The sequence below is a fragment of the Rhynchophorus ferrugineus genome, unplaced genomic scaffold (genome assembly GCF_030347505.1).
Source record: "Rhynchophorus ferrugineus isolate W39M unplaced genomic scaffold, kcgeb_rfMv2 rfM8, whole genome shotgun sequence".
Lineage (NCBI taxonomy): Eukaryota > Metazoa > Arthropoda > Insecta > Coleoptera > Curculionidae > Rhynchophorus > Rhynchophorus ferrugineus.
In genome coordinates, this window is record NW_027472587.1 from 27,840,671 (window position 1) to 27,867,924 (window position 27,254).

The window sequence follows — 27,254 nt, forward strand, 5'->3', positions numbered from 1 at the left end:
ATTGCTTTTTGAAGGCAAAAAAATACAGTTGAAGAAAAAACTTGGCTTGATGTCGAGGTTCTGGACACTGCCCCAGGAAAATCAACCATCAAGGATTGGTAGTATAAAAAATCCACAAAATGATTTTGAGTGGCCGTAAATTGAAACTGAATGAAATAGCGAACACTAAAGATATCAACTGAACGTGTAAATCAAATCATTCACGCATATTTGAGTATGAGAAAGTACTGTACAAAGTGGGTGCCGCGCGAGCTCGCTTTTGACCAAAAACAACGACGAGTTGATGATTTCCAGCAGTGTTCAAGCAAGTACTTCAAGTGAATATTTGCGTCGATACGTGACAATGGATGAAACATGGCTCCATCATTTCACTCCGAAGTCCAATCGACAGTCATCCGAGTGGACTGCACACGATGAATCCGCTCCAAAGTGTGAGAAAACGCAACAGTAAGCTGGCAAGTTTTTGGCGTCTGTATTTTGGGATGCGTATGGAATAATTTTCATTGACTACGTTGAAAAAGGAAGGATCATCAACAGCGACTATTACATCGCGTTATTGGGCTATTTGAAGGACCAAATCTCCGAAAAACGGTCGCATTTGAAGAAAAAAACGATGGCAAAAATCCATGAATTGGGCTTCGAATTGCTTCCACGTCCATCGTATTTTCCACATCTCAAAAGAATGCTTGCTGGGAAGAAATTTTCGTCGAATGAAGAGGTGATCGCCGAAACTGAGGTCTATTTTGAAACAAAGGACAAAACGTACTAAAAAAATGGTATCGAAAAGTTGTAGTGTCGCTATAATCAGTGTATTACCCTTGGAGGGAATTATGTTGAATAAAAAAAAAATTTGCCAAAAATATATCTTTTGCGATGGTAGGCCGGGGCCTTTTCACTTGACCTGTTATTTTGCCCACAATGTTGTCAAACACGGTGTACGTACAGAATACTAATCGAAAAAAAAACAAGAAAAGTCGAAAGAGGAAAAGAATCGAAAGGCCTGAATCCGTCGGAAGTGCTTCTTCGGATTGAGGAAGACGGGAAACGATTTTTTCTCGTTTTAATTGTGGCTCTAAATTAAAATACCGTTATTCGACGTAATTTCATTTATCGGCCGATGCCTATTAAAACTAGACGAACCTGTTGCTGCAAATAAAACGGCCAGGATGCCGTCCATTAAACCAGCGCGGGCATTACTCGGGTACGCATCTTTTTTCTTCGTTCGTCGTCCCCCGTCTCGCTCTCTCCCTCTGTCTCTCTCGCGTTTCGTCTTCGATAACATCATTATCTTCATCTGCGGCGTTCGAAGCGTGTTTGGTTCGCCGTATATTTCTTTTGTTATTATTTTAAACAGTAGTTCGAGTAGAAAACCAGTAGTTGGTTAAACTACTGTGTTTTCAAACTGAGGCGGTAGCGGGACAAAAGGAAACAAAACGTGATCAAAATGATTTAGGTTATTATCCATCATTTTATTGTTTCTGGTGTGGTGTTTTCTTCTTAATAACATTTTATTGAGAAACTACATTTAGATAGGCTTATAATTAAATTATTCATTTTCAGAAATGTAAAATTGTAATATCGCATGACTCGTATGGTCGTGCTTGTTTATGTCTGGCCGCGATATGGCAAATTCAACAAGACGCTAACTGCAAACGCTTCGAAATTGATCGAAGCATTCCTTGAAATAATTTGGTGAAGTGTAGACAAAAGCATCTCAGTTCAGGCTGTAAGGTCACCAAAGATCAATTCAAATTGGTCAAAATCTCTTAGCCATCCATTTAAATGTCAATTTTTCGTGCCTGAAAACGTGCATTTGCGGTACACATTACTTTTCTTATTTAATCAAAAGAAAAAAAACCGCTGAAAGTCATCATTTGCTGGTAGAAACTTACGTTGAGCGTGCCCTAACCTTAAAAACACGTGAGGCGTGGTTCAAATCAAAGAGCTTGGTATACCGAAAAAGTTTGAAGATGCGATGTAAGAGTTATTGAATAAAAACCCAACCCAAATTTTAAAAAAATGACGCAAGCGTTAAATGTGGACCAAAATACGATTAGAGGTCGATTACAAGGAGCAATGGAAAAAATCCAAAATATGGGAAGGTTGGTGTCACATCAGTTGAATGATAGTCAAATTTAAAATCCACAAATCGTATGTGAAATGCTCCTTCAAAGGTATGATCGGAAGTAATTTCTGCATCGAATTCTGGTGTGTGATGAAAACTAGATTTATTTGGAAACCCCAAGTGCAAAAAATCATGATTATGACTTGGCGAAGCCGGTTGATCGACTCCAAGGCGAAATCGTTTTGGTCGCGAGACAATGCTCTGTGTTTGGTGGGAGTAGAGTAGCGCGAAGTATCGATAGTTGTAAATGAGAGTATCGAATTTTTTGATGAAGAGTAAAATACGTATCGATATGAAAAACCTATTGAAGGAAAGCATCGAACTTTTGTTTTGGAATTTCTACCTATCCATCCTTATCGTTACCTAACCAACGAAGAGTTACACGATGACCTCGAAATCAAAGGGATTTACGAAGTTATCCAAGATTTCGCCTTAAAACATGAAGTAAGATTACTACATCACTGCAACGTGGAAGCAATACAGCTACTGGACAACAGCAAGAAATTGAACCAAAGCAAATCACACGAACTTGTATACTATTGTGTATATGTGTTAGTCTTAACTTTAGGTTAAGTAGTTTGATTTTATTTTAATATGGGAAACATATCAATGGGTTAATTCCTTACACATCTTGCTTGATAATGATACAAGTACAACAGAACAATAGTAATAAATTGATTGGTAAATTAAGATTATACTAATCTAGCGACCTTGAGGCATGTCGAATTTTACATCGTGGAATAACGGTCTACAAAATACCCAGAAATATAATCCCAGATGTCGAACACAGGCGGGGTGCCAGCAGCGCCAACTAGAACCCGATAACGAATAGCTGGCAGCAACCACGAGACGTTTATCTGGGGTGTTATTGAAGGTTATTTCCATTCATTCAGTGCTCGACCATCGTTTGGTTTAGACGTGCCACCATCGACTGTCCAAGCCTCGTCTCCAGGTAACACCGCTGCCATCCGTTTTATCTAATTGTATTTTTCACATTTTTTTATATAGCCAATAAATAACGGTCACATAATGTAAACACCACTGTTTCATTTCGTTTTACCTCCATTCACCGAGCCACATCATTTAGCCTAAACTAAGTATTTCTAATGAACGATGTAATTAATACAAAAAATTGAAAGTCAATGCCCAAGCGGGATTCAAACCTGCGACTATCCCAGAAGAAGGACTTCATCATCGTCAACATCATCACCCCTGAGAGAGGTCATGCTTTTCATATTACTTATATTGTACTATAAATTGAAAAAAAAATATTTTCAATGTTTTGCACCATAGGAAAATTTCTGAATTCAAATAGTCATGTATATCAATTAAAATAGGATACAGTCAACTGCTTTGATATTAACGTGGTTGTACTACGTCATCTCAACAGCTATCATACTAGAAATACTTTTTTTATTATCTTATTATATTTTTGATTTTACGCAATAAGAAAAATGAACGTATTCAAAGATGTGCCAAGTGTTGATGTTCTTTTCAATTTCTTAACTTTTGCCAACAAATTTTGGTAAACGTACAAATAGAATTAATGATAGTAATAATGACATAAACCAATAAATATTACAAAAGTGATGCGAAAATAATTATCTGAAATTCGAACTGTTATTACTTATTTCCTTCTCAATTTTATGAAATAATTGTTAAATTTTATATATTTCTACATGGAAAGGTAAAAGTTTACAGAAGGTACCGACAAAGCTCGACTTAATACGATCATCGGACTCAACAAAGATGACAATTTAATCAAAAGTCTTCAAAGCAGAAACAAACACTTAACACACTTTAAATTATGGTGAAGTTCTAAAGTTGCACAGAGTAACTGCGGCTAGTGAAAAAACGTTTGAGGAAAAGAAATACTGCCCTGCAATATTCCTGGATGTCAAGCTTTTGATCTGGTTTGGCATTTCGGATTAATCTGTAAGATATGCAAATTGATACCGCGTAAATATTGTCAATTCCTGCAGTCATATCTTTTCGGAAGAAAATTTAGAGTATCGCACGAAATGGCATTCTCGATATTAAAAACTATTTCGGCTGGAGTTCCACAAGGTAGCGTCTTAGAACCTCTCCTATATCTGCTCTACATTGCTGACATTCCAACAACAAAAGAAACACTACTTGGAACCTTTGCCTTTGCTGACGACACAGTTATTATGGCAAACGACCTATCTCTGCCTAGGGCAGTAGAAAAAAAAAACAAATGAGAGTCAACAAAATCTACAAATGGACGAAAGCTCCAAATCTGTTCACGTTAATTTTGCATTGCGGCGAAATAATAAACACTTTATTATATCACTCAATGGATGCCCGATTCCTCAAGCAGAATTGGCTAAATACCTTGGAATCCATCTGACGGTAGATTAAATTGGAAACATCACGTTAGACAAAAAGCAAAACACATTAGAACCAAAATAAAACAACTATACTGGTTAGTCGGAAGATACTCTTACTTGATCTAAAATCAAAGAGGGTGAATTATAAGACAATTATAAAACCAATTTGGACCTATGGGGTGCAAATATGGGGTTGCACTAAAAATTCAAATCAACTGTCAAGTCATCCAACGCTGTCAAAACAAGGTTCTTTGATTTATTACCAATGCCTATCGCTACGTGACCAACGAAGAACTGCACGATGACCTGGAAATCAAATGGATTTGCGAAGTTATCCAAGATTTCGCCTTGAAACACGAAAGAAGATTATTAAATCGTACTAACGTGGAAGCAGTACAACTGCTGGACAGCGCGCAGGATGTCAGGAGATTGAAGCAAACTAAACCATACGAACTAATATAAAGTGTATACCTTTAGTGTAAACTATAACTATAAGTTATTATAATTTTATAATTGAGGAATACATATTGATGCATTTTCTCCCACTCGTCTTGCTTGTGAATAAATCCAAGTACAAATGAAATGTAGTAATAAATTAATTTATAATTAAGATTGTACTAAGGGTATCTAATAAAGATGTTACAAAAAAAATTGTAAAGTTGTCGATTGAAAGGTAGAACTTTACGAAAGGTTCCGGTAAATCCAGACAAGACACAATCCCCGTTGGAACCCTACGGATTATTCGTCTACTAAACGAGCTCATTAACAGACAAGAAAAGACCAGTTTCTTTGAAGTAATTAAGTTGGTGAGCTGTAAAAATAATCAGGGATCGAGATAACTTATTGGAAATTATGTCCGGGCAATTAAAAAACGGCGATCAAATGAGATACGCGATTGGTCGGAAGAAAAATACATTTACCGCTATATCCGCTTTGGAAAACAAATAAGTGGAATGAATTTTAACGATAACGGTGTATTTTTCAATTATGTCACCGATCGATGAAGAAGATCTTTGGGGGTGGAAAGAATAGGTATTAAAAAGCTTGTTCTATAGCAATTTCAAATGATGTAAATGGCGGTTTTGATTTCTCTACACACCTAAAAAGGTATACAACAAAAAGGATTGCAATAATTATAGATTACTCTGCTCTATGAAGTTACGAAAATCAGTCCTGGCCATAAGACAAAACGTAACAGAATAGTACAGCGAATTCCGAAAATGAAAAAAGTTTATTTCTTTACTTCCCATCCTGTCCATCTGTATTACACTCCCAACTTTTTTGAGATATTTCTTTTCGTTTTTTTGCATTTACTAGGTTGACCAGCTAGAACCAAATGGTCTTGGGCTGATGACGCTTCAGGTTCGGGCAATGGTTGCTTTGCGGGCGACAGAGACCCTGTGTTACGACTGGGACTGTCGCAGTTTGTTTACTACCGGGGTTTGTGGACGGGTAGGGATTTTATCAAGGTGTCGTCGTATTCTAAGGTTCCTATGGAGAAGCTCACACTGAGGATGTTCGTGAAACTCTTCATGAACGGGAACCTTAGGGCAGTGAGTAACGCGCGGACTTTTTTGGATTGGAACACTTGTAGTTGGTTTGGTTTGGTTTGGTTTTCTTAAAAAGTTTATTTGGTATTTACATTTTTTTTTCGTTATGATTGAAAAATTATACCGGCTAAATGGTGATCGCAATTCGCTATATAAATTTCGGCTCTTTTTAAGGTATTCTTTATAACACCCTGGAATATTTGAAGCATAATTTCTTCAATTTCGTGACGAATATTGTCTTTAGGATGTTGAATCGTTTGGGGTTTATTTACATAAACTTGTAATTTTAAAAAATCCCATAAGAAAAAGTCTAGTGCTGTTAAATCCGAAGATCTGGCTGGTCATGCTAAATCGCCACTTCGCGAAATTAGTCTTTGTGTAAAAACGTCATTCAATTATTGAATTGTTTGACGATCTGTGTGTATTGTGACCCCATCCTGCTGAAACCACATGTCCTCTAGTTCTTGCACTTCCATTTCAAGCACAAGAAATTTTCGAATCATGTCTTGGTACCGTTCAGCAATAATATTAACTACAACACCTTGCTCATTTTCAAAAAATCGGGGCCAATGATGTTTCCAACATGAATACCACACCATACAGTTGTTTTTAGTTGATGCAATGATGTTTCGTGAATTAATTGAGGATTCTGTGTTCCCTAAAACCGACTGTTCTATTTATTGACGTGACCACTAAGAAGAAAATGGGTTTCATCGCTCTTTCTCAATTTAGACGAAAAATCTTCAATTTCATCAGACAGCCATAGGATTGCATTACTGCATTTATCTAATTAATGTTTCTGGAGACTCTGCAACACTATCGCGCACCAGAGCCACATTTTCAGTGTTACGAGACGTCCGTTCTCGCCCAGAACTAGGCATGTCTGCTGTCGCACCGATAAATTGTGGTTTTGTGAGTCACTGGACGATTACAATATTTTTGACGCAATTTACGCTGAGTAGCAATAATGGAACGATTGTTTTCAACAAATATCTATCACTATTTCACTATTTCTGTTTCACTATACTGTCACTATTTCTGATCCTTCTTGTAGCGAATATTTCTACATAATATAATTTGCACATCTCTACACGATGCAATGGTTAAAGCGAAACTGAGTTAAACCTTTCATAAATAAGTTGGTGCACAATCAAAATGGTAGCCGGACTATTGCCCCACCTGTTATTTCTAATAAGAATTATGTAAAATAACAACTAAACATTCATTCAGTCTGTTACTATAATTGAACAGTATTAAATTTTAACAGTACAATGTTAAAGTTCATGAAATATAAATTTTTAGATACTCAAAAGTAATCATTCAAATAACAAGATCATTTAAAAATATAGTTTTAGTAAATATTTCAGGCTAGTTTTTCTTTGGTGGCTTCCAAAAATTAACACTGATAAAACTTCAAATTCAATGATAAAATTCAAACTGTATATTACATAAAACTGACGTATCTTGCTCTGATAAGTTCAACTTATCATATCGTATTATATTTTGTATAAATAAATTATCGACATTGCTATAAATATCTATTAATTATGTTTAATTATAAAGATTGTTTGTAATTATGAATCACAATCTATAATATATACTATATATTGATTACAACCATTCCATTATCCAGATTTGGTTCCACCAGAAATATACAAAATAATATATGTATATCAATTCTAATCTAAAAGGTACTATGAAAAAAAAAGATAAAAACAAAATTCAAGAAGGTGGATATTAAATCCACAAGATGTATAAGATCAGAAACAAAGAGACAATAAACGACCTCAATATCAGTCAACCAGTATATAGAAACTAAGGAACAAGCTGAATCAGCCAAGCTGCAGCAGCTTTTGCGTATGTAAGATGGTGCGCCTGGAACAGAGAAAATGTTACAATTAAGACGAAATATTTCTAACGTTTATCCTACCGGCCCTTCTGTATGACTCCAAGACTTGGACATTGTTACATTCTGACATCTGTAAGCTTGAGGTCTTCCAAAGACGGTACTTAGAAACTCTACATGTTTCTCCTCGAAATTGTATTCTTATTAATACCGTAATCATTCCCGTAATCAGTTCCCAGTTGAGGAACAAATTACAGAGACGTAGATTACAATGGTTTGGATATGCCTGGACGAATTCCTTACAGACTTCTGTGGTCAAATGGATCCCTTGCCTGGAAAATATAGCGAAGAGCTCCGAAAAAAGACTTGGGCCAAGCATAGAAACCACCCTCAAGCATAGGCTATGGATTTATGATGTTGATGATGATAATGATAAAGGAAAGAGACAACACAACTTAGCTGGTGAACGCATGGAAGAGACAAGACTCATACCAATCAGCAACCATCCTATTATCGTGATTTAGTTTCGTCGAATTTCTCGCAATACCACAAATTTAGGAATATGCTCTGAGGGCATCACTTAAAATTCATGGCTTAATTCTAAATATTTCAATACAACTTTTTTTGTTTTAGTTTCCAAATTCAAGAAGTGTTACTTCTATGTAAGGAATATTATTTTAAAAGACTTACTAATTTTTGATTATATTTTATAGTGGGCCTATAAATTAATTTTAAATGATTTACAACACATAATGTCATTGTTTATTGTCAAATCGGATCAGGTACATGTGTAACTAACTTCATGATGAAACATCACTGACAGACTTCGCTTTTCAGTATTTTCATCATTTCGTCGAAACATTATTTTCAGTACGTTGAAAATGTCTAAGTTTGTACAGAGTAAATCGCATTCGCAGAAAGTTTGGCTCTTGCTTGCTTCAACTTGAAAAAAAAAGGCGGTTGAATGTCATCGAATTCTATATGAAGCTTAAGGCAAAAACTTGAGACAACAAAATATTCCATCAATTTGAAGATTTGAATATTTGGTTTGTCGGTGTTCTAAAAGTGGTGATTTTGACACCGAAGACAAAGAGCGTTATGGACGGCCAAAAAATTTGAAGGCGAACATTTAGCTTCAACGGCAAAATCGGAAAGGTTTCTTCCATCGTATCGTTATTAGTGATGAAAAGTGGATCCACTGCAATAATACAAATAGAAAAAAATCATGGGGACCACCTGATCATGGATCAGTATCAACGGCAAAGCCGAACATTCATATCTTCAAGCTCATGTTCTGTATTGGGTGGGATCAGCTTTCTCACTACTCGAAAAATGGCCGAAATGCGAAAAAAGACACAACAGTGTTATTCTTCAGCATGACCACGCTCGACTGCATGTTGCAAAACCGATTTAAAACATTAAAATGGAAAATGCTACCCCACCCGTCGTATTCTCCATGCCTTGCTACTTCTGATTATTTGTTCTGACATAGAGTTATGATCTGTCTGAGCAGCTCCTCACTTCTTACGAAGTAACCAAAAATAGGTCGATTCGTTTATTGTTTATTCGAGATGGAATCCGAAAAATACACAGTTGTTTCACAATAAAGCTTTAAATTAAAACAATTCTTTAAAACTCTATTTATAGGTCTATATAAAAAGTTTCTTAAAGAAACATAACAGCAAACTATACAACAATTTCAAGACACTTTCTACAATTACAAGTTTTTCATTTGACATAATCAAATCCGAAAAAATAAGGGGCTACTGTTAAACAGCGGTCTGACCGAGCTTTATCCTTCAGAAAGTTGATTAATCGATCCGAACAGCAACAAGCTGCCCTCGGGGCCGTTCTCATAAACACCGTCATCTTGATGGTAAAGCAGGGTCAACAACAAGACGACACTCGATTACGTCGAATCCGGATTTAATTAGCTCGAACTCAAAGAATCGACGCCTTTGGTGGAGTGGGAATCGTCAGCCAAAGGGCTGGTCGATGATTTAAAAGGGCGATAGACGTATTAATGACTCGAGGGGAAAGGGTATTTGTTAAGGGCCGAGGGTGATGTTTAATGTTCATAGACAGGTCTTATTGTAGTGTACAGTGAGCGTTTTTCGACGGAAATGTCTTAATTAATTTTAAGGGGTTATAAAGTTCGGTTACAAGAATAAATGAATATAATCTTGATTGATGTTATCGCGTTTTAAACTCTTTAAATTATTTAATTAATACATTGTTACTAGTCGTTTCCGTCTAACCTACAATTTGTCTTTATGATAATTTAATATTTAATCTAGGTATATAACTAGGAGGACCTATGTCAGATGGTACACAAGATCAGATGGTTTGATGCCTTTGAGTCTTTGTCCTGTTCTGGTGATATCCAAAAGTTGCAATATTTTAATATTCGTATGAGAATGGAGTTTTTCCTCACGCCCCCTTGATTTCTTCACTGACTCTGGGTATCTGAAGGCCTCGATGTAGGTAATCAGTCCTATAGTATTTGGGTGCACCCACAATACCTCTCAAGACTTTGTTCTGAACAATTTGTATTTTATTTATATTACTCTTTGCAGAACATCCCCATTATTGAACTCCGTATGTCCATATAGGTTTCAATATTTGCTTATATAATTAGCAATTTATTATTTACCGATAATTGTGATTTTCTTCCAAATAGCATTTCCAAATAACATTTTCCTATATTCCAGTTCTTTTCTTTTCTTCTTTACATGTTCCTTCCAGCGAAGTTTTGCATCGATATTCATTCCGAGATATTTAGCGTTGTTGCTATATGGAATGATAGCATTATTTAATGTTACTGGTGCTTGTACGGTCTGTTTATAGGTGAACTGCACGTGTACATATTTACTTTCATTAATTCTTACTTTCCAAGCTTGTGTCCAATTATTTATATTGTCACTTGCCTGTTGTAATTTTCGTGAGGCTTTTTCGCTAGTGTCTCCGACAGCTATAATCGCAGTATCATCAGCAAATGTAGCCATTGTAATATTTTCCATTTGTGGTATATCACAAGCGTAGAGTGGGTAAAGCATTAGTCCCAGTACTCTTCTTTGTGGTACACTTGCTTTAGCTTCTTTTATTGTAGAGTAAGCTTCTTCTTGTTTGATTCTAAACATTCTGGTTGTAATGTATGATTTTAATAGTTCGGTGTGTTGTTTTGATAGCATTTTCTGTAGTTTATGAACAAGGCCTTCATGCCAAACCTTATTGAAGGCTTGTGCTACATCTAAGAATATAGCTGACTGTAATAGGTATTGATGATCAAAATACATGCAAGTATCTAATATTTCAACACATAATCGATATTGGAAATCGAAATTGAATAATTGAAAACATAATTAGACAAGAATTAAAAAATACATACTGATATAAAAATGATAATAACTAAATTAGTTATCGAATAAATTGTAGTGTTAATATAAACTAAATGAACGCTTAAGACTTATTATTAGACAATATAAACTATCAGTGATTTTTTTATCGAAATAAATTATTATTTACGTTGCATTCACCTCATCACTAATAACAAGGTGAAAGACAAATAAAGCGTACGGACCAAAGTGTGGTTTTCACTAGTCACTATTTAGCGAGCAAATATCTAATAATAACAATAATAATAAAATGATTCTCAAATGCCGTTAGTATCGAAAATTAATTAAAGGTGACTTGGATTTATTTAAACATTAACATCCTCTAGTTTTTAGATGATATTTTTTTTACGATTTCGTCTGAATGGCGCTAGATCTGCCGGATATGGTGGGTGTGGCAGTTTGGGTTGTTAAATATATTTCGTGGGGATATTGTGTGACGAATGCAAAATATATGTTATAATAATAAAGTGTAATATCCAAGTTTATAATTTATTATGCAATACTACTTTTATTTTCTACCGATGGTTAAGTGGTATGAATATTTATGAACTGATAATTGTCATCACTGATAAGTCAAACATTGATATAAGCCCAACAATTTCTAAGTGAATTCCTATACACTATAGAATTCATCCAAAGATAAGCTGTAGTTCTGTTCTGTCATTTTATACCATTTTAACTCAGGCACTGTTATCTTTTTAGACTACTGAGAAGAGTTTTTCTCAATTCTCCTCACCAATTGGGCCTTTGATGTCGGTGAATTTTCATGTCACTGGTGGCATTGTAATGGTTGATAATATGATATGATACATATGATGAACTTTTACCATAAGAAGAACGGACAAAGATGAGTATTGGGTGAAAATTTAAGGTCAACCTCACCTCAGAGAAAATAGCTGCAAAGAAGTGACATTATTATTATAATAAAGACACTCATAATTAAAGATAAATAACGATAGTAAGCGGAGTCTACTTGATGGAATTAATCTTTAATATAGTTTTACGACTTTCAGATACTTTGTTCATATACATAAGTTAATTGTGATATATAGTTTTCTTGCTTGTATATTGCAATAATTCTTGTTCGTCAAAGTTGCATAGAAACGATGAACAATTTGACCATATATATGAAGATGTCTTGTTCTTGTATTTATTAAGATTATTATGATAATGAAATAAAATATACAATAAAATATAATAGATATTAAGTAGATATTAATTAATTATACAAAACAATCAATTTTCTAATTTAAATGTATACAAGAAACCTTTTTGTTTACTGAATTTCCATATTACAGAGAGAAAACCTCTAATATCTATACATCAGTTTGGGTTTGTTAACAAGCATTCAACAATTAACAAGGTGTATGTAATAACAGATGTAATTGAAATAACCTATTAAGGTAAAAACGTATGTTCAGCTATACTCTTAGATGTAGCACAAGCATTCGAATGTATGTCATGCATAGTTTATAACCTGTATGCTACTGAAACAAAACACTGAGGCATTAAAATTTACATTTCAGTCAGAATGTTTAGATCCTAATAAGGGGAAGCCTACTAGAAACCTACAATAAAAGCAGCTAAAGCAAGTGTACCACAAGGAAGTGTATTTGGGTCAATTCTACATATCACATATATTATACACATATTTTATATCACAAATCGAAAATATCACGATGGCCGCATCTGCTGATGATACTAAGATTTTTGCTATCGGAGACAATAGCGAAGAAGTTACACGAAAATCATAACAGGCAAGTGATAATATAAATAATGGGTTCTAGACTTGGAAAATAAAAATTAACGAAAATAAATCCGTGCATATGCAGTTCACGTATTATCCAATAACAATAAATAATACGCATCACTCCATAAAGCAACAATGCTAAATATCTCGGAATGCATCTTGATGCAAAACTTCGTTGGAAGGAACATGTAAAAAAGGGAAGGAAAGGAAAGTTCCTATATAGGAAAATGTATTGGTTAATTGGAACAAAACCACAATTATTAGTATCTAATTATAATTATACAAGCAAGTACTGAAACCTATCAAACGGAATTAATTTACGAGAATATTCTACGTAATGTAATATAAATACACGAAACACCAATTTTCCAGAACAAAGTGCAGAGAAGTATTTTAAGTGAATCCAACTACTACAGTACTGATTACTTATACCGAGACTTTCCCATACCGAGAGGAAATCAACTCTTATCTAACACCAGAATATATACATACAAATCACAAGAATCAAACCATGTAGCTTGTGTAGTGTAGTGAGGTGCCTTTAATAGAAGAACAGCAGAACTAATACATAAACACTATTACACCAGAGATTAAGATGATCTAGCAAATTATAGGTCGGTTAGTCGGTGACGAGTAATAATAATGTAATAAATAATTATATCTATCTCATATTAAGCTGAACTGTAACAATTTGTGTACTAGATACAATAACTTACTTCCAACAGATATGTTTGTAAAACTTTTAATAAACTTGATGCGTCGTTATGATAGTATGGTAAGTTATTCTATTAGGAAATATCATAATTGTGCTACTTGAAAAAAAAACAATATAAACGCAAACATACATGTACAAACATATATAGTTTTTTTTGCAGAAAGAAACAGATGACGGTGTTGAAATAATGTCCAGAGAATAACTCAAAATGCATTCATATGGAACAATGTCAAAACTGCATTGAAATTAAATGTAGTTTTGACACTTCGGTATTTGAATATTTAAACAATATATTTTGGATAAATTTCGATATCAATACATTGGCTTAAGGATACTTATATATATTTATACACTTGTACTTACTTATATACTTATATAAAGTACGGAAATTATTGGAAAACTCTATCAAGATTGTATTATTATTCTGTTAGTAGGTATTCAAACTATTTCTGCCATGTCAATGCATCACAGTAATTTTTAATAAATATCCTTCAAAAAATGATAATTTTTTTTATTTTATGTATACATTTTCGTGATATAATACATAACGATATTTAGATTAAAATACATATAAAGACAAAGACATAAAACAAAGACATACAATTTTAATAGTTGTTATTAAGTTGATGCCACAAAACAAAATGGAAAATTACAAATTAAAAATAAAGTTGTTTTTCTTGTATTTGTTTTTTGCAAGCATTGCAAGCAAAATTGTTACACATTTTTTTTATTATTTTGCTATTGGGATTATGTTATGTTATCTAAATGTTAGTGATTGGTGCTAGAAACCTATTTTAATTCGTTTGATTATGTTACCTCAAAGCTTTTTATTTATTGCCAAAATACAACATCCTTATTACATAAGAAAAAATAATTAGGTATAAGAAAGTTTAGAAACTTAAATAATAATATTAAATATAGATTTTTAAATATGTCGGTAGTTATACAAGTAAAATATATTGCATTATGTTATAATATTTTAAACAATAACAATGTACAATTAGAAAATAAGTCATTAGTTCTCAGATTAGATAGTGTTCTTTAATGATTTTTAAAAATCTTTTAAAAAAATGTTAACTAGTATTTAAATAAAACGTTTTATTAAAATGTTAATTTTTATTTTCCTATAACAAATATTCTCGCCCTTACGTAACTCACGTGTATTATGATTGGTTATTATGGTTCTAATAGAACCAAGAACTAATCGAATGTAGAACAAAATAACTACATATTTTCTTTGCGAAATTTCTTTGCGTACCATGGACCATGTAGTAAGCTGCAAAACTTCCCAGAGTCCTCTATTGACAGTCCCTCTATTACTCAATCACTGGTCTAGTTATGTGATAGTTGAATCTAAAAGTTAATTATAAACAAATATTCCCATCGTTTGCCTACAGTACCAAAACATTTTTTGAACACCCTTCATATACCATTCTATATATTAGTTTTATAAGAGAGAATTTATTAAATTACTTAGTAAGAATCAATTTACTGTAATTAACTGAAAGTTAATTATAACGATGATATGAATTTTTTTTTCATTTTCATACCAATTTCGAACATTTCTTGGCCTATTTAATAACGCTCCACTTCACAGTCGGTTAATTTCCCCAGTATTATCATAACTCATCCCCCTCACAGATAATTATTGCATACGTACAAATGTCTACGTTAAACGCATCCAATAATTAAACACGAGGTCCGTGGGTCTTGGAGGACCGATTCCCTGGCGACTCATTACGATTCTCGAACAAACGACCGTCGCTTAAATTAACGCGAGGACGGCGGGGTGTGAGGGGGGAAGGGTGGTGGTCAGGGAGTACGCGTTACGTTATGGGGGTTGAGTTTGTCTCACATGCATAATTGGTGAGCGATTCGTGAAGCAGAACGCGCACAGGTGGGAGTGTGGGAACACCGTACGGGCAGGTGGTGGTTTTATCGGAAATTCGGATGTTTTTGGGAAAATTTTCGTTAGCTGTTTATTCGTAGTCAAAACAAAATGTCCGATGCCACCCTTATCTCGAATAAATTGGGGCCTGTTTAAGGTCCCGATGTTTACTTTGGAGTGTCGAAAATGTGTCGGATTATTGCATCTCTTGGCTCTTGGGAACTTCTGATGTTTTGGATTTCGCAAGAATATAAACATATTTTACATTTCTATAAATAAATATTAGAACAAATACAGTTAGTTTAAGCTATATAAAAAGGGACGATTTCAATTAGTGCTGTTTTATTATGAATTATATTCAGTGTTTGCATGTATTGTAATAATATTTATCCCTTTAAAGATATATTATTTTGAGAAACAAATTTTGGAACATGTGGACCAGCGCCATCATGCTAAAACATGACTTTGCGTCTGTTACTCTGTTATATACTACTCGTTAAGGCACTTAATTTTAAAAGTCCATCAAAAATATCACATTTTAAAATATTTAGAAAAAAATTTTTTTTTAGGTTAATATTTGACTATTTTTATTTTTTCTTAAAAATATCGATATATTTTTTGTAAAATATTGATAATTTTTATACTTGTTGCAAAAAATATATCGATATATTTTTTTAAAATATCGAAAACTATATATCGATATTTTCTTTGGTGGCAAACACCCCTAGAATTTAGGTTGGTTGACATTTACAGAAATATGTTATTGCAGTTGAAATACACTACATATTGCAGATCTCACCATTGGTTTGGTAACATTTTATGGGCATGAGTATTTAACTTTTTTTAGCTATAGGATTTTTGGCGCTTGGAATTACGATCGTAGATTAAACTTTCATCGGAAATGCGCCACAAAAAATAATGCTTTTTTGCCTGACTAGCAATAACACGAGTTATATTAATTTTCCCTCCTTTTGAATCATTTTTATTCCAGATTAAGGCAGGAAATAGTTAGTTGATCATATATATGTATATATATGTATATATATATATATATATATATATATATATATATATTAACTAAAGAAGGCTCCACCAATAAGTATATATGATAAGTAATATATATTATAAGTAATGATGCTATGACCCTTACGAACAAAAACTAATATAATTATCAACTCAAAACAAAAAGAATTCACGACATAATAAATATTATAAATAGCAAAATATGAAAATGAATGAATTGGATGAAATATATATATTGTAGTCCTAATTTATCTGCTATAATATGTATCTGATGAAGACTGCAGGGCTTCACTAAGACAATTTGAAAGTTAAAAGTGTTTTTTAGTTTAATAACCTTGTTCGTTCTTTATTTACATAACTATGGATTTTAAATTTTCTATAATCCGGTTCTTCCAGGTTCTCTGGTGATAAGCATAGTTGGAGTAGTTCAAGTTGTCTCTCATAGATGTACCGGTACCACACCTGTGCTCCGTAGAGACAGACTTGACGGACTAGCATTTTATACAGAGTTGCTTTCAGGGGGATCGGGAGTTTGCTTTTTCTGCAGAGGAATGGGAAGAGAAGACTGTACACGCCATTGCCTTCGCAAATAGCGAGCTCGATTTTGGCTACCATTGGGACCTGCGACCGAACTGGAGACTGAGGTATGATACCTTCTGGAGTTAAGTATAAGAACTTTATCGCTTTGGAGGCTATAAGTGCGGAATTCCTTCTTGCAATGTGGAACAGAATAACCTAAGTTTGCTAGGGTTAATCTGCAGCCGTCAGATTTTGTACCACGCAATCACTTGGTTCAGATGCGCGGATGTCTGTCGCGGATGGCGTCGGGACTGTAACCAGTGGTAAGTAAAGCTGTAACATCTGCATAAAATGCTATGTCGGAATGTTTGTGGAATGGGAAATCAGCCATATAAAGGTTGAACAGGGCTGGGGTTAAGCACCTTGCGGGACTCCTGTGGAAATCTGTTTTCGGGAGACCAAGCTGGTTCGCTTTGTAGACTAGACCGTTGTGCCATACTTGATCGAATGCTTTGGAAACATGGCTTCAAATTTACGATCTTTTCTTAGTGCCTGGAGGATGGTTGCTGCGACGCGGGTAGCTTGATGAAGGCTTGAGTATTTGCCACGGAAACCGAATTGTTCGTTCGGGATTAAGTGGAGTGCATCTGTAAAGCTGTTTAAAGCGTATAATATCATTTTTTCGGTAAGTTTGGAAAGGAAACTAATCATGCTGATGCTGATTTTTTGGAATGATAGTGAAAAGCGCATGTTTCCAATTCTTTGGGAAATCTATTAACCTTAGGATGGAGTTGATAATGTTAGCAAGCTCTGAAAGTTGCTTGCTGGAGAGGCTTCTCAGATGGTTTACTGTAATACCATCTGGACATGGAGCTTTTTTCGAAGGCCGACGTTTTATTACTATTTACAATAAACGTAATGGTTTAGTATTATTATGACCTGCAGCTACAATTAAATGCGCTATACCAGCGTTTCACAGGTTTATTGAAAGTCGAGGTAAGATCGATGCACTATTGAAAGTCATAAATAACAACCCTCGTAGTATCCCACAAGAAAGGTAAAATCATAGAAAACTCAAACCATGAAGAAAATGGTTAACTATTAAATGCGATGAAACAAATACAAAAAAAATACACTAAATAAAATAAAATTTCGCCAAACAATGCACATAAAATATAAAATTGTGTGTTTAGTTATTAATTATTATAATTTATTTGTTCTATTGTTACAATTACAATAATAAAATCATTAATTTATTTATTTATAAATTTTAAAAAGCTGGCTTTAACTTTTAATTCACCCGATTCATGTAAATCATAGAGACGGATCGATGTGGAGTTTTACATTCGGCGCGTCGTTTGTTGAAATGAATCGTATATTCATCAACGTTTTCATCGAAAGGTGGCCGATAAGTCCGGCAGAAATGTAAGAAAAAACGTCTTTTTTCCGTCTAAGTCGCTGCCTATCGAGCCGACGTCTCTCCATTCACGGAAAAAATGAAACGCAGCTGATCATTCCCATGGATAAAGATCGCATTGTTTTGAAAGCCGTTGCATATTCATGGGCGATTCGTTTAGTGGCGAGGGGTGAGGGAGGAGGTCCCCCATAGTATGTAAAACCGGCTTTTTATACGCTTTAAAATGCATTTTTCATAAAAATGGAAAAGCATTGTATTTTAAATGAGTATCGAGTTATTTAATACTTAAATAACTTATAGGGTCTTTTGAATTTGTTTATGTCTAGTCCCAGAAAAAAATAGAAAATTAACTTTTTTTAATAATATTATACTTTAGAGAAATATTCCAACAATGCCAAGAATCAAGAATGCATTTGGTTTATTTCATCTCTATGGATTCTATATTTGTTGTTGTTGCTTTTTTTGTTGTTGCCATTTTCGGTGTGCAGGACTTAAAGAAGAGTGCGTTCAGTAGTTTTCTACGTTTTCGATACTAAATTATAATCAAAATTACTTCGTTATAATGCCTATATATGCCGCCTATATTCGTAATTGTGCAAATGAGTGTATCAAAAAGATCTGGAGGCAAAGATGTGTCTCAAAAACCCGTACCAAGTGACAAAATTTTTCTCCTACCACTTTACATAAAGCTGGGGTTCTTGAATTTTGTAAGAGTTATGGACAAGGAGGGTGAATTTTCAATACCTTCGCATAAAGTTTTCTCTAATCAGTGACTTGAAATTAACAAAACGGAATTTACATAAATCCGTAGATAGACAGAGCAGAAAAGACATCTTGAGCAGCTTTTATAAATGTGTGCCATAATTTCTTTGGCAATAAAAAAGCTTACAACTACCAAAAAATCATTCAATAACTCCTTTTGTTCATAGTTTCAAAATACATGTCATACACGTCAGACTTGTACTTTTTTCTCGAAAATCATGAATATGGTGAGAAATTTCAGCAGGGTTCAACATACCTAGAAGAATGCTATAATGGAAAAAGGTTACAAGTGATGCCTGCAAATGTATGTTGACCGATTTTAAATGAGCATCTATTTTTTGATAGCTAAACTATTTTTGTGGATTTTTAAATTTATTCAAGTCTAGTAACAGAGGAACTAGAGATTTAACTTTACAAGCAACTTTGGAGAAATGTTTCGCCATGTCCAGCGTCTAGAGGACAGTATAACAGCCTTTTCGATCCATTTTATTGGATTGTTTGAATCGCTCTGCCAAGAACCACGCAGGCAATTGATTGGTTTATTTCATTTCTATGAATAATTAAATAAAATTAAATTTATATTAACATTTGTTGTTGTTTTTGTTTTATTTTGGATGCAATTTTCTGTATACAGAATATAAAGAAGAACGCGTTTAGTATTTCTCTACGTTTTCGATACTAAATTATGATCAAAATTACTTCATTATAATGCCTACATTCGTCATTGGAATTGTGTGTAGAGAAAGTAAAGAAATGAGACCTTCTTTTCGACTCTTTTTTAAAAATAGGTAGATTACGTTTTCTGGATGAAATATTTGTGGTGTGTGGCTCAGTAGTGCTTTTACCCGATATGTATATTATGTAATATGGACCCGACTATCCTGAATGGTGAAGGTTTGAGTCGAGTTTATCTGTTATCTAATAGAGCTTCAGTATCGCTTTGTATCGCCGTTCAACAAGCCTCTTTTTTCCGTAAAATAAAACAGTTTTTAAAGTAAATTAATAGTTTTTGTGATTAAAACCCTTTCTCATATTTTAACTTGTATACAATTATACACGTAGAGCTTTTGTATATCTATTAAGATATTCTTTCTTTTCAGAAAATTAACCTATTTTTCATCTTGTTACCAATAAACGGATGATGGTTGTAAAAAACTATTAGCTAGACTATAAATCCAAAATGTGTTCAAATAGAATAACGTCAAAAATTATAACAGAAAATGTGAATAAACTACAAGAAAATTTTTATTACAGAGTTGATCAATATTTGAATAGTGTCAACGTGTATTATCCTTTAAAAATGTTTATTGAAATAGTATTAATTTCTTCAGTGTCCAAATTAATACTTGGTTTTTAAGACTTAACCTTTAAGATAATTTGTTTTTTTTTGATCTATTAGAATGCTTGGAGCTAAAAATATATATTCAACAACAATTATGTTAAACAAAAAATTCAACGCAATTCTCATTACCCATTCAAACTAACTCTGTAAGACCACCAAGATGAGAATGAACTTATAGACTGAAGAAAGTGCTTCATGCCGAACTTTACAACTCAACAAATTTTTAGACGACCTGCTTTATTTTATTCCTAGATTCTGACATGTCAATAATGTTACAGTTTTAACTCCACGTTTTTTAAATATAAATTTTAAACCTTTTGAGTTTTTAAGTTATCGAGAGTCTGTATCAAAGTACTGTAATAGTAACTAGCGCCTGAATTTTCACCGCAGCAAAAATGTAAAATTATAAATGATACGTATATCATTCATCACAGTGGATAATTTACCGTGATTAATTTGGTACGAATTTCAGAAGCTTTTCAATATCCGTATGAAATTAAGTCTTCCTAACAAATTCAAAATGTAAGTTGCTAGAAAAGTCAATAAATATGCGGAACTACTAGTCATAATAAACATTAAAATTTACAATACCTAACTTATCCTACTTACCAATTACTTCGTACATCAATCATTCTTTATTCTTTGGAAAAAGATCTGTTTTACTCACCTGAAAGAAAAACAAAACAATAAATATCATTTTATCCATAAAATTATAGTATAAATACTTAGTTAACATTTAGTAGCCAAGTATCATCTTATATTTTAATAAATTAACTATCTGTCATTAAAGAAGTACATTTGATTAAAATATAATTTGGTAATTTGGAAAATTAAATTATGACATATTTGATAACTCTGAATATTCATCCTTTCTTGACAGATCAGAAGACTTTGAGCACTGGTTGTGATCAACGATCAGATTCATTGCTGAGAATCCGACATATCACTGAAAATAACTCTCAAATAACCCAACCAAACTGTATAAAAAGTTTTTGCAAGTATAAAAAGCGGCTCAATTGAAAGATTTACCATTTTTATTCTATGCTTTGGTGTTGAATTTAACTGGAGATCTTTAGTGACACTAGTTTTTTTTTATATTTTTTGGTTATAATTTTGAGATATTTTGTGGTATTTATTAATTTTAGTTGTTTACGATTGATTCTGTAGCTTTTAGTAAGAAATTATTGCTTTTTAGAAAGTTATTATATTAAAATATACTAAGTATTTTTGTACGAAATAGATTTTTTAGGAACTAATAGTAATTATTGTTAAAAATCAAAACTGAAAAACTGAAGGTTCCTTATAAGGACTTGTAAGGTTTCTATGTGTGTAGAACAGCATTTCCTCATTGTGTTTCAGACTGGAGGGAGGAGGGCGGCTATAGACCCAGATGTGGAAGAGCATTGCTCAAAAAAAATACAATTCCCAACTGTAATTTATTTAAATTCACTATTTAGTGAAGCCTTCATTATGGTCTATATTCATTGAACTGATATGCATAGACTGCCTTTATTCACAGATAGAAACTGAACAGAAAAACATGGCACCAAGCCCCATATCGGATTCACTATAATCAATAATCACTAGTAAAGTTCTTAAAATAGAAAAGTAAAATCTTAAAATATAATTAGAGATAAGTACAAATAAAATGTTTTGAAACAAAATCAATAATGAGATTTAAATATATTGTGTATATTATACGATAGCAAATGAATCTGCACCTCCATATTCGGACAGAGGAGAAGAACAAAGAGTGCATGACATGACATGACATGTAGTTCATCACCAAAGTGATCAAGAGTTTCAAATGTTTTTTTATAGAAGTGGATTGTGAGATTTTAATTGAAATGATAAGTTTATTATTATTTTTTACTATAAAATTGTAACATTTTTTAATACAATTAATTGTGTAGAACATGCTGAACAGGACACTATTATAAGAAACATAATATTTATGGATGAAAGATGAAAACCTTCAAAGCGCAAGAATGAATGATATGCTGAAAAATGATGGAATGAAAAATGTGCATGACAAACTCTAAGTATATGGAGAGCGTTCAGCTATATATTAACATATTTTATACCATCTTTTATAGAGGATTGTCTTTTACGTCTGAGTATTTGTGGTTTTGACATTTTTCTACCCAGAATAAGTCTTTAATTTAGAATTAGTTAGTTATTCAGTGTATATGAAATCCAATCATCAAAATCAATCACTCAAAATCTGATTTACATAATTCATTCATTAGTTTTGTTATTTGATTATTAGAATAGAAGTGATAGTTCATGTACGCTTATCAATTAATTATGTTTTGGATGGATTTTAGGTAGTCGGAGCTGATGAAATATTTGTAGAGTCGCAGATATTCAGCGGAAAAATTCGGATTCAACCATAGAAAAGAATGTTATAAGAGCATATGCAAAAGCACCTAACAGAACTGACACGTCGATCACAAACAACAGGATAAACACCTTAATCGAAAAAAGTGAAAGGACCTCAACGGGAAACGCGATCACGGGAAGGAAGAGACCAATTTTTAACCAATATCAACCGGACGAACCCGAGATCACAATATTACCGTTCTTATAGACTCTCGAGGACCGTTACACGGCGTCATTGTCTTAATTTATTTTCTCCGAGGTTCATTCATTAATAGATCTGTGTTCGGGGCCGTAATAAACGCGGAGAATAGCAATTTAGAACTCACTAAGAATGCCAACAGCTCTCGATACGAATAAATTGAATACGATTACTGGCTCGATGTTGCTGCCGCTTGCCATTGCCGCTGCTGTTGGTTGAATCGCGTCAGCGCGCGGCCGCTGAAATTAAGTAGTCATCCTTAATTCGAACGCGAAATTAGAAGAAAAAAAGTAAAAGAAACACGACCGCGAAGATTCTAATAAGTACGCTCGACTACAATTTAATCGCATTTTATGCTGGATATAATTATGAATAGCCGCTTTAACTGCTGTATTAAATTGTTTCTGATGCAAGATCTAATGCTTGATAAGTTCCTCTTTTTTATACTCGCTCATAAATATATAGCGATAATAAACGTTTTATATATAACTTCAAATACTCTAGTTATTAAATATGAATCTTCCCAACTATTTTCATATTAAGAAAACTATCATTTTAAAATAGTGCTCATTAACAGCTGCCAATATTTATTCTAAATATGCTTGTGATATTATGAAGAAATTAAATTACAAAGACTGCGAATTAATTTTTGGGGATTCAGAATAATTGCTACTATGATCAGAGCTGAGAAAGATGTAAAAAATATAATTATGAATAGTCGCTCTAAGTGCTGCATCAAATTGTTTCTGATACAAGATCTAATGCTTGATAAGTTCCTCTTTTTTATACGCGCTCATAAATATATAGTCATAATAAACGTTTTATATATAATTTCAAATACTCTAGTTATTAAATATGAACCTTTCCATCTATTTTCATATTAAGAAATCTATCATTTTAAAATAGTGTTCATTAGTAGCTGGTAATATTTATTTTATATATACCATGTAACATGTCAAGAAATAAACATACAAAGACTGCATAAGAATTTTTTTAGGAAATCAGAATAATTCCTACTATGATAGGAGCTAAGCAATATACATGCTTTGCTTTAATTAGAATACAAATTACAAAATCCCTTGGGTGTTACGTTTGCATATAATAGAATCAATGCACTCCAACCTATCAATCAGTAAAAGAAGAATTTTCTCTCCTGAATATCAGATTTTTAAATGTGTTATCAGACAAAGAGCCTCTTGTTGAAGAATGAATAAAAACAGCTAAATAAATCAATCTTTTTACAGCTCCTGATCAGGCCAAGCTTCTTGGTTTTATCTTTTAGGAATCTGCCAAACTTTAACTTTATTTTGGATGTCTATAGTTGATCGCTGTTTCTGTACATAAAAACAAAATTGTCATGTTATTCACAAATTTATTTAATATTTACAGTAATATATCTCTAAGACATGTACTGCAATATTTAGAATGCTTTGCCTCTCGTCTGTTGTGATGCTTTCTGGCAACCAGAACATTTTGTAACTTCGGTGGTAGGCTATTTATCATGCATGACGCCTACCATCATGTTATGGCATCATGCTATAGTAACATGACGGTTTGGGGGACCAATATGATTTCATTTATTTCAGGTGGCAGTTATTAAATCTTCAAACATTAGCTTTGATGGTGGCTTTCCTTTCAAGACAAGTTGCTTGGACATTATTATCAAGACGCTACTGACCACAGTGAAATACTTTCTTCCAGTTATTAGATGGTACGCACAGCATTTACTTAATTCACCCCATTGCCGCCGTCATTCGGAGTGAATGACATGTGCAGTGAATCTGATCATCCATCGTAATAATCGTACTAATAAACTTAATTAGTACACAGAAGTTGCGTGAAAATAACATAAAATAACATGAAATTTAAAGAATAAAAATTAAAATTGACAAAATACCTGAAAAAATACTACAAAATATATGCTGCATTATTTTCTGCACAATGCACCTATTCATAATAAGGTCGCTATATGTAGTCTATCTAAAGAAGTTTTGTACATACGTCATCAAGATGTTTAATGTATTGCCTGTCGCAATTTGTAAATTGTAGACATTTGTAGAACAAGACAATATTTTCCTTCTCATGATATTCTAGTTAAAAAGAGCCACAATGCTGTCTGATAAGTTCGAACGAACCTGCCAAAGTCGTCCGATTGTCAAACGTACGCAAACTTCTTCAAAACAATACCGATAAGCGGTTATAAACCGGCAAACGTTATTTTGATGCTTTGCTTGTTTTGATAAATTTAAAATTACTGCTTATTAAAACTCTGATTGAAAATTCCGAAGCTACACTTCTGTCTTGCGTGTCTAATCAGTTACTTTGAACAAGAACGAGATAATGAAGGCTCCCTTTTGTCAGTAAAATTCGTTAAAGAGGTAAGGTAATTTATAGTGTTAAATATTAATTTGCAGCGATTTTCATTGAAAATATTTTTAGCGTGTTGCAGCTACACTGAGTATTAGTATGGTCTCATTAGACACTCTATTATACGGTCACTGAAATATTTCAGAAAATGAAAAATATTTTGAATTCACCGAAAAAAAAACCATACGAAGCGGGTGACGAATCAAGATCAGCTTAATTTTAGCTCTATCACAGATTAAATATATGAAATGTATAAAAACAGTGGGTAGGTTTTTCAATACAAACATAATTTAATACAATTATTTCAAAGGAAACTGTTAGTCTGAAAAGTATCGAAGAGGTATAATGGAACTTCTGGATATTGCACTTAAAAGAATACAATTTTTAAAAGTATACAAAAAAATGAAGGAAGACTTATTACTTCAATTTATGTATCTAGATGCGACATGAATATGTCAGAATGGCACCAAACTCAATGGTCACTCATGGCAATTTTTTTTTTTATAACATCTTTATTAGATGCGCTAGTATAACCTTAATTTAAAATTAATTTATTACTACTTTTCCTATCTATTATTCCTTTTCCTACATCAATATGTATTCCTCAATTATAAAATTATAATAACTTATAGCTATAGTTTACACTAAAGGTATACACTTTATATAAGTTCGTACGGTTTGGTTCGCGTCAATCTCCTGACATTCTGCACGCTGTTCAGCAGTTGTATTGCATCCACGTTAGCATGATTTAGTAATCTTCTTTCGTGTTTCTTGGAAGGCGAAATCTTGGATAACTTCGCAAATCCATTTGAGTTCCAGTTCCTCGCTGATTACGTAATGATAGACATTGGTAATCAATCGAAGAACCTTGTTTTGACAGCGTTGTATGACTTGAATATGATTTGAATTTTTAGTGCAACCCCATATTTGCACCCCATAGGTTCAAATTGGCTTTATAATTGTATTATAGATCAACCTCTTTGATTTTAGATCAAGTTGAGAGTATCTTCCGACTAACCAGTATAGTTGTTTTATTTTGGTTCTAATGTGTTTTGCTTTTTGTTAAATGTGATGTTTCCAATTTAATCTACTGTCAAGATTGATTCCAAAGTATTTAGCTGATACTTCTTGAGGAATCGGGCATCCATTGAGTGATATAATTAAGTTTTTATTATTTCGCCGTAATGCAAAATTAACGTGGCCAGATTAGCTATTAAGCTGGAGCTATTAAGCTAAATTTTCCAATCTTTCGTCCATTTATAGATTTTCTTGATTGCCACTTCTACTTTTTCTATTGCCCTAGGCAGAGATATATTTTTTGCCATAATAATTTTGTCGTCAACAAATGTTCCTAGTAGTATTTCTTTTGGTGTTGTTTTCTACATTGTGGAACTCCAACCGAAATAGTTTTAAATATCGAGAACGCCATTTCGTGCAATACTCTTTCTTCCGAAAAGATATGATTCCAGCAATTGACAATAGTTACGCGGTAACAATTTGCTCATCTTACAGATTAAGCCCAAATGTCAAACCCGATCAAAAGGTTGTGAGACATCCAGGAATATTGCAGGGCAGTATTTCCTTTCCTCAAACGCTCTTTCAATAGCCGCAGTTACTCAGTTG

The 27,254-nt window shown here is 33.2% G+C and overlaps 1 protein-coding gene across 5 annotated transcripts in view; it reads right to left on the minus strand.

The window, feature by feature from the left end:
* pnt (ETS transcription factor pointed) overlaps positions 1-27,254 on the minus strand; it is a 504,008-nt gene that overhangs the window by 257,033 nt on the left and 219,721 nt on the right. The window contains exon 2 of one of the 5 annotated variants that reach the window (XM_076411202.1): positions 21,293-21,350. The exons of the other annotated variants lie outside the window; for them this stretch is intronic. Coding sequence (XP_076267317.1) covers positions 21,293-21,308 — 16 coding nt within the window. The 5' untranslated portion in view covers positions 21,309-21,350. The remainder of the gene's footprint in view (positions 1-21,292; positions 21,351-27,254) is intronic. 5 annotated transcript variants of the gene reach the window in all.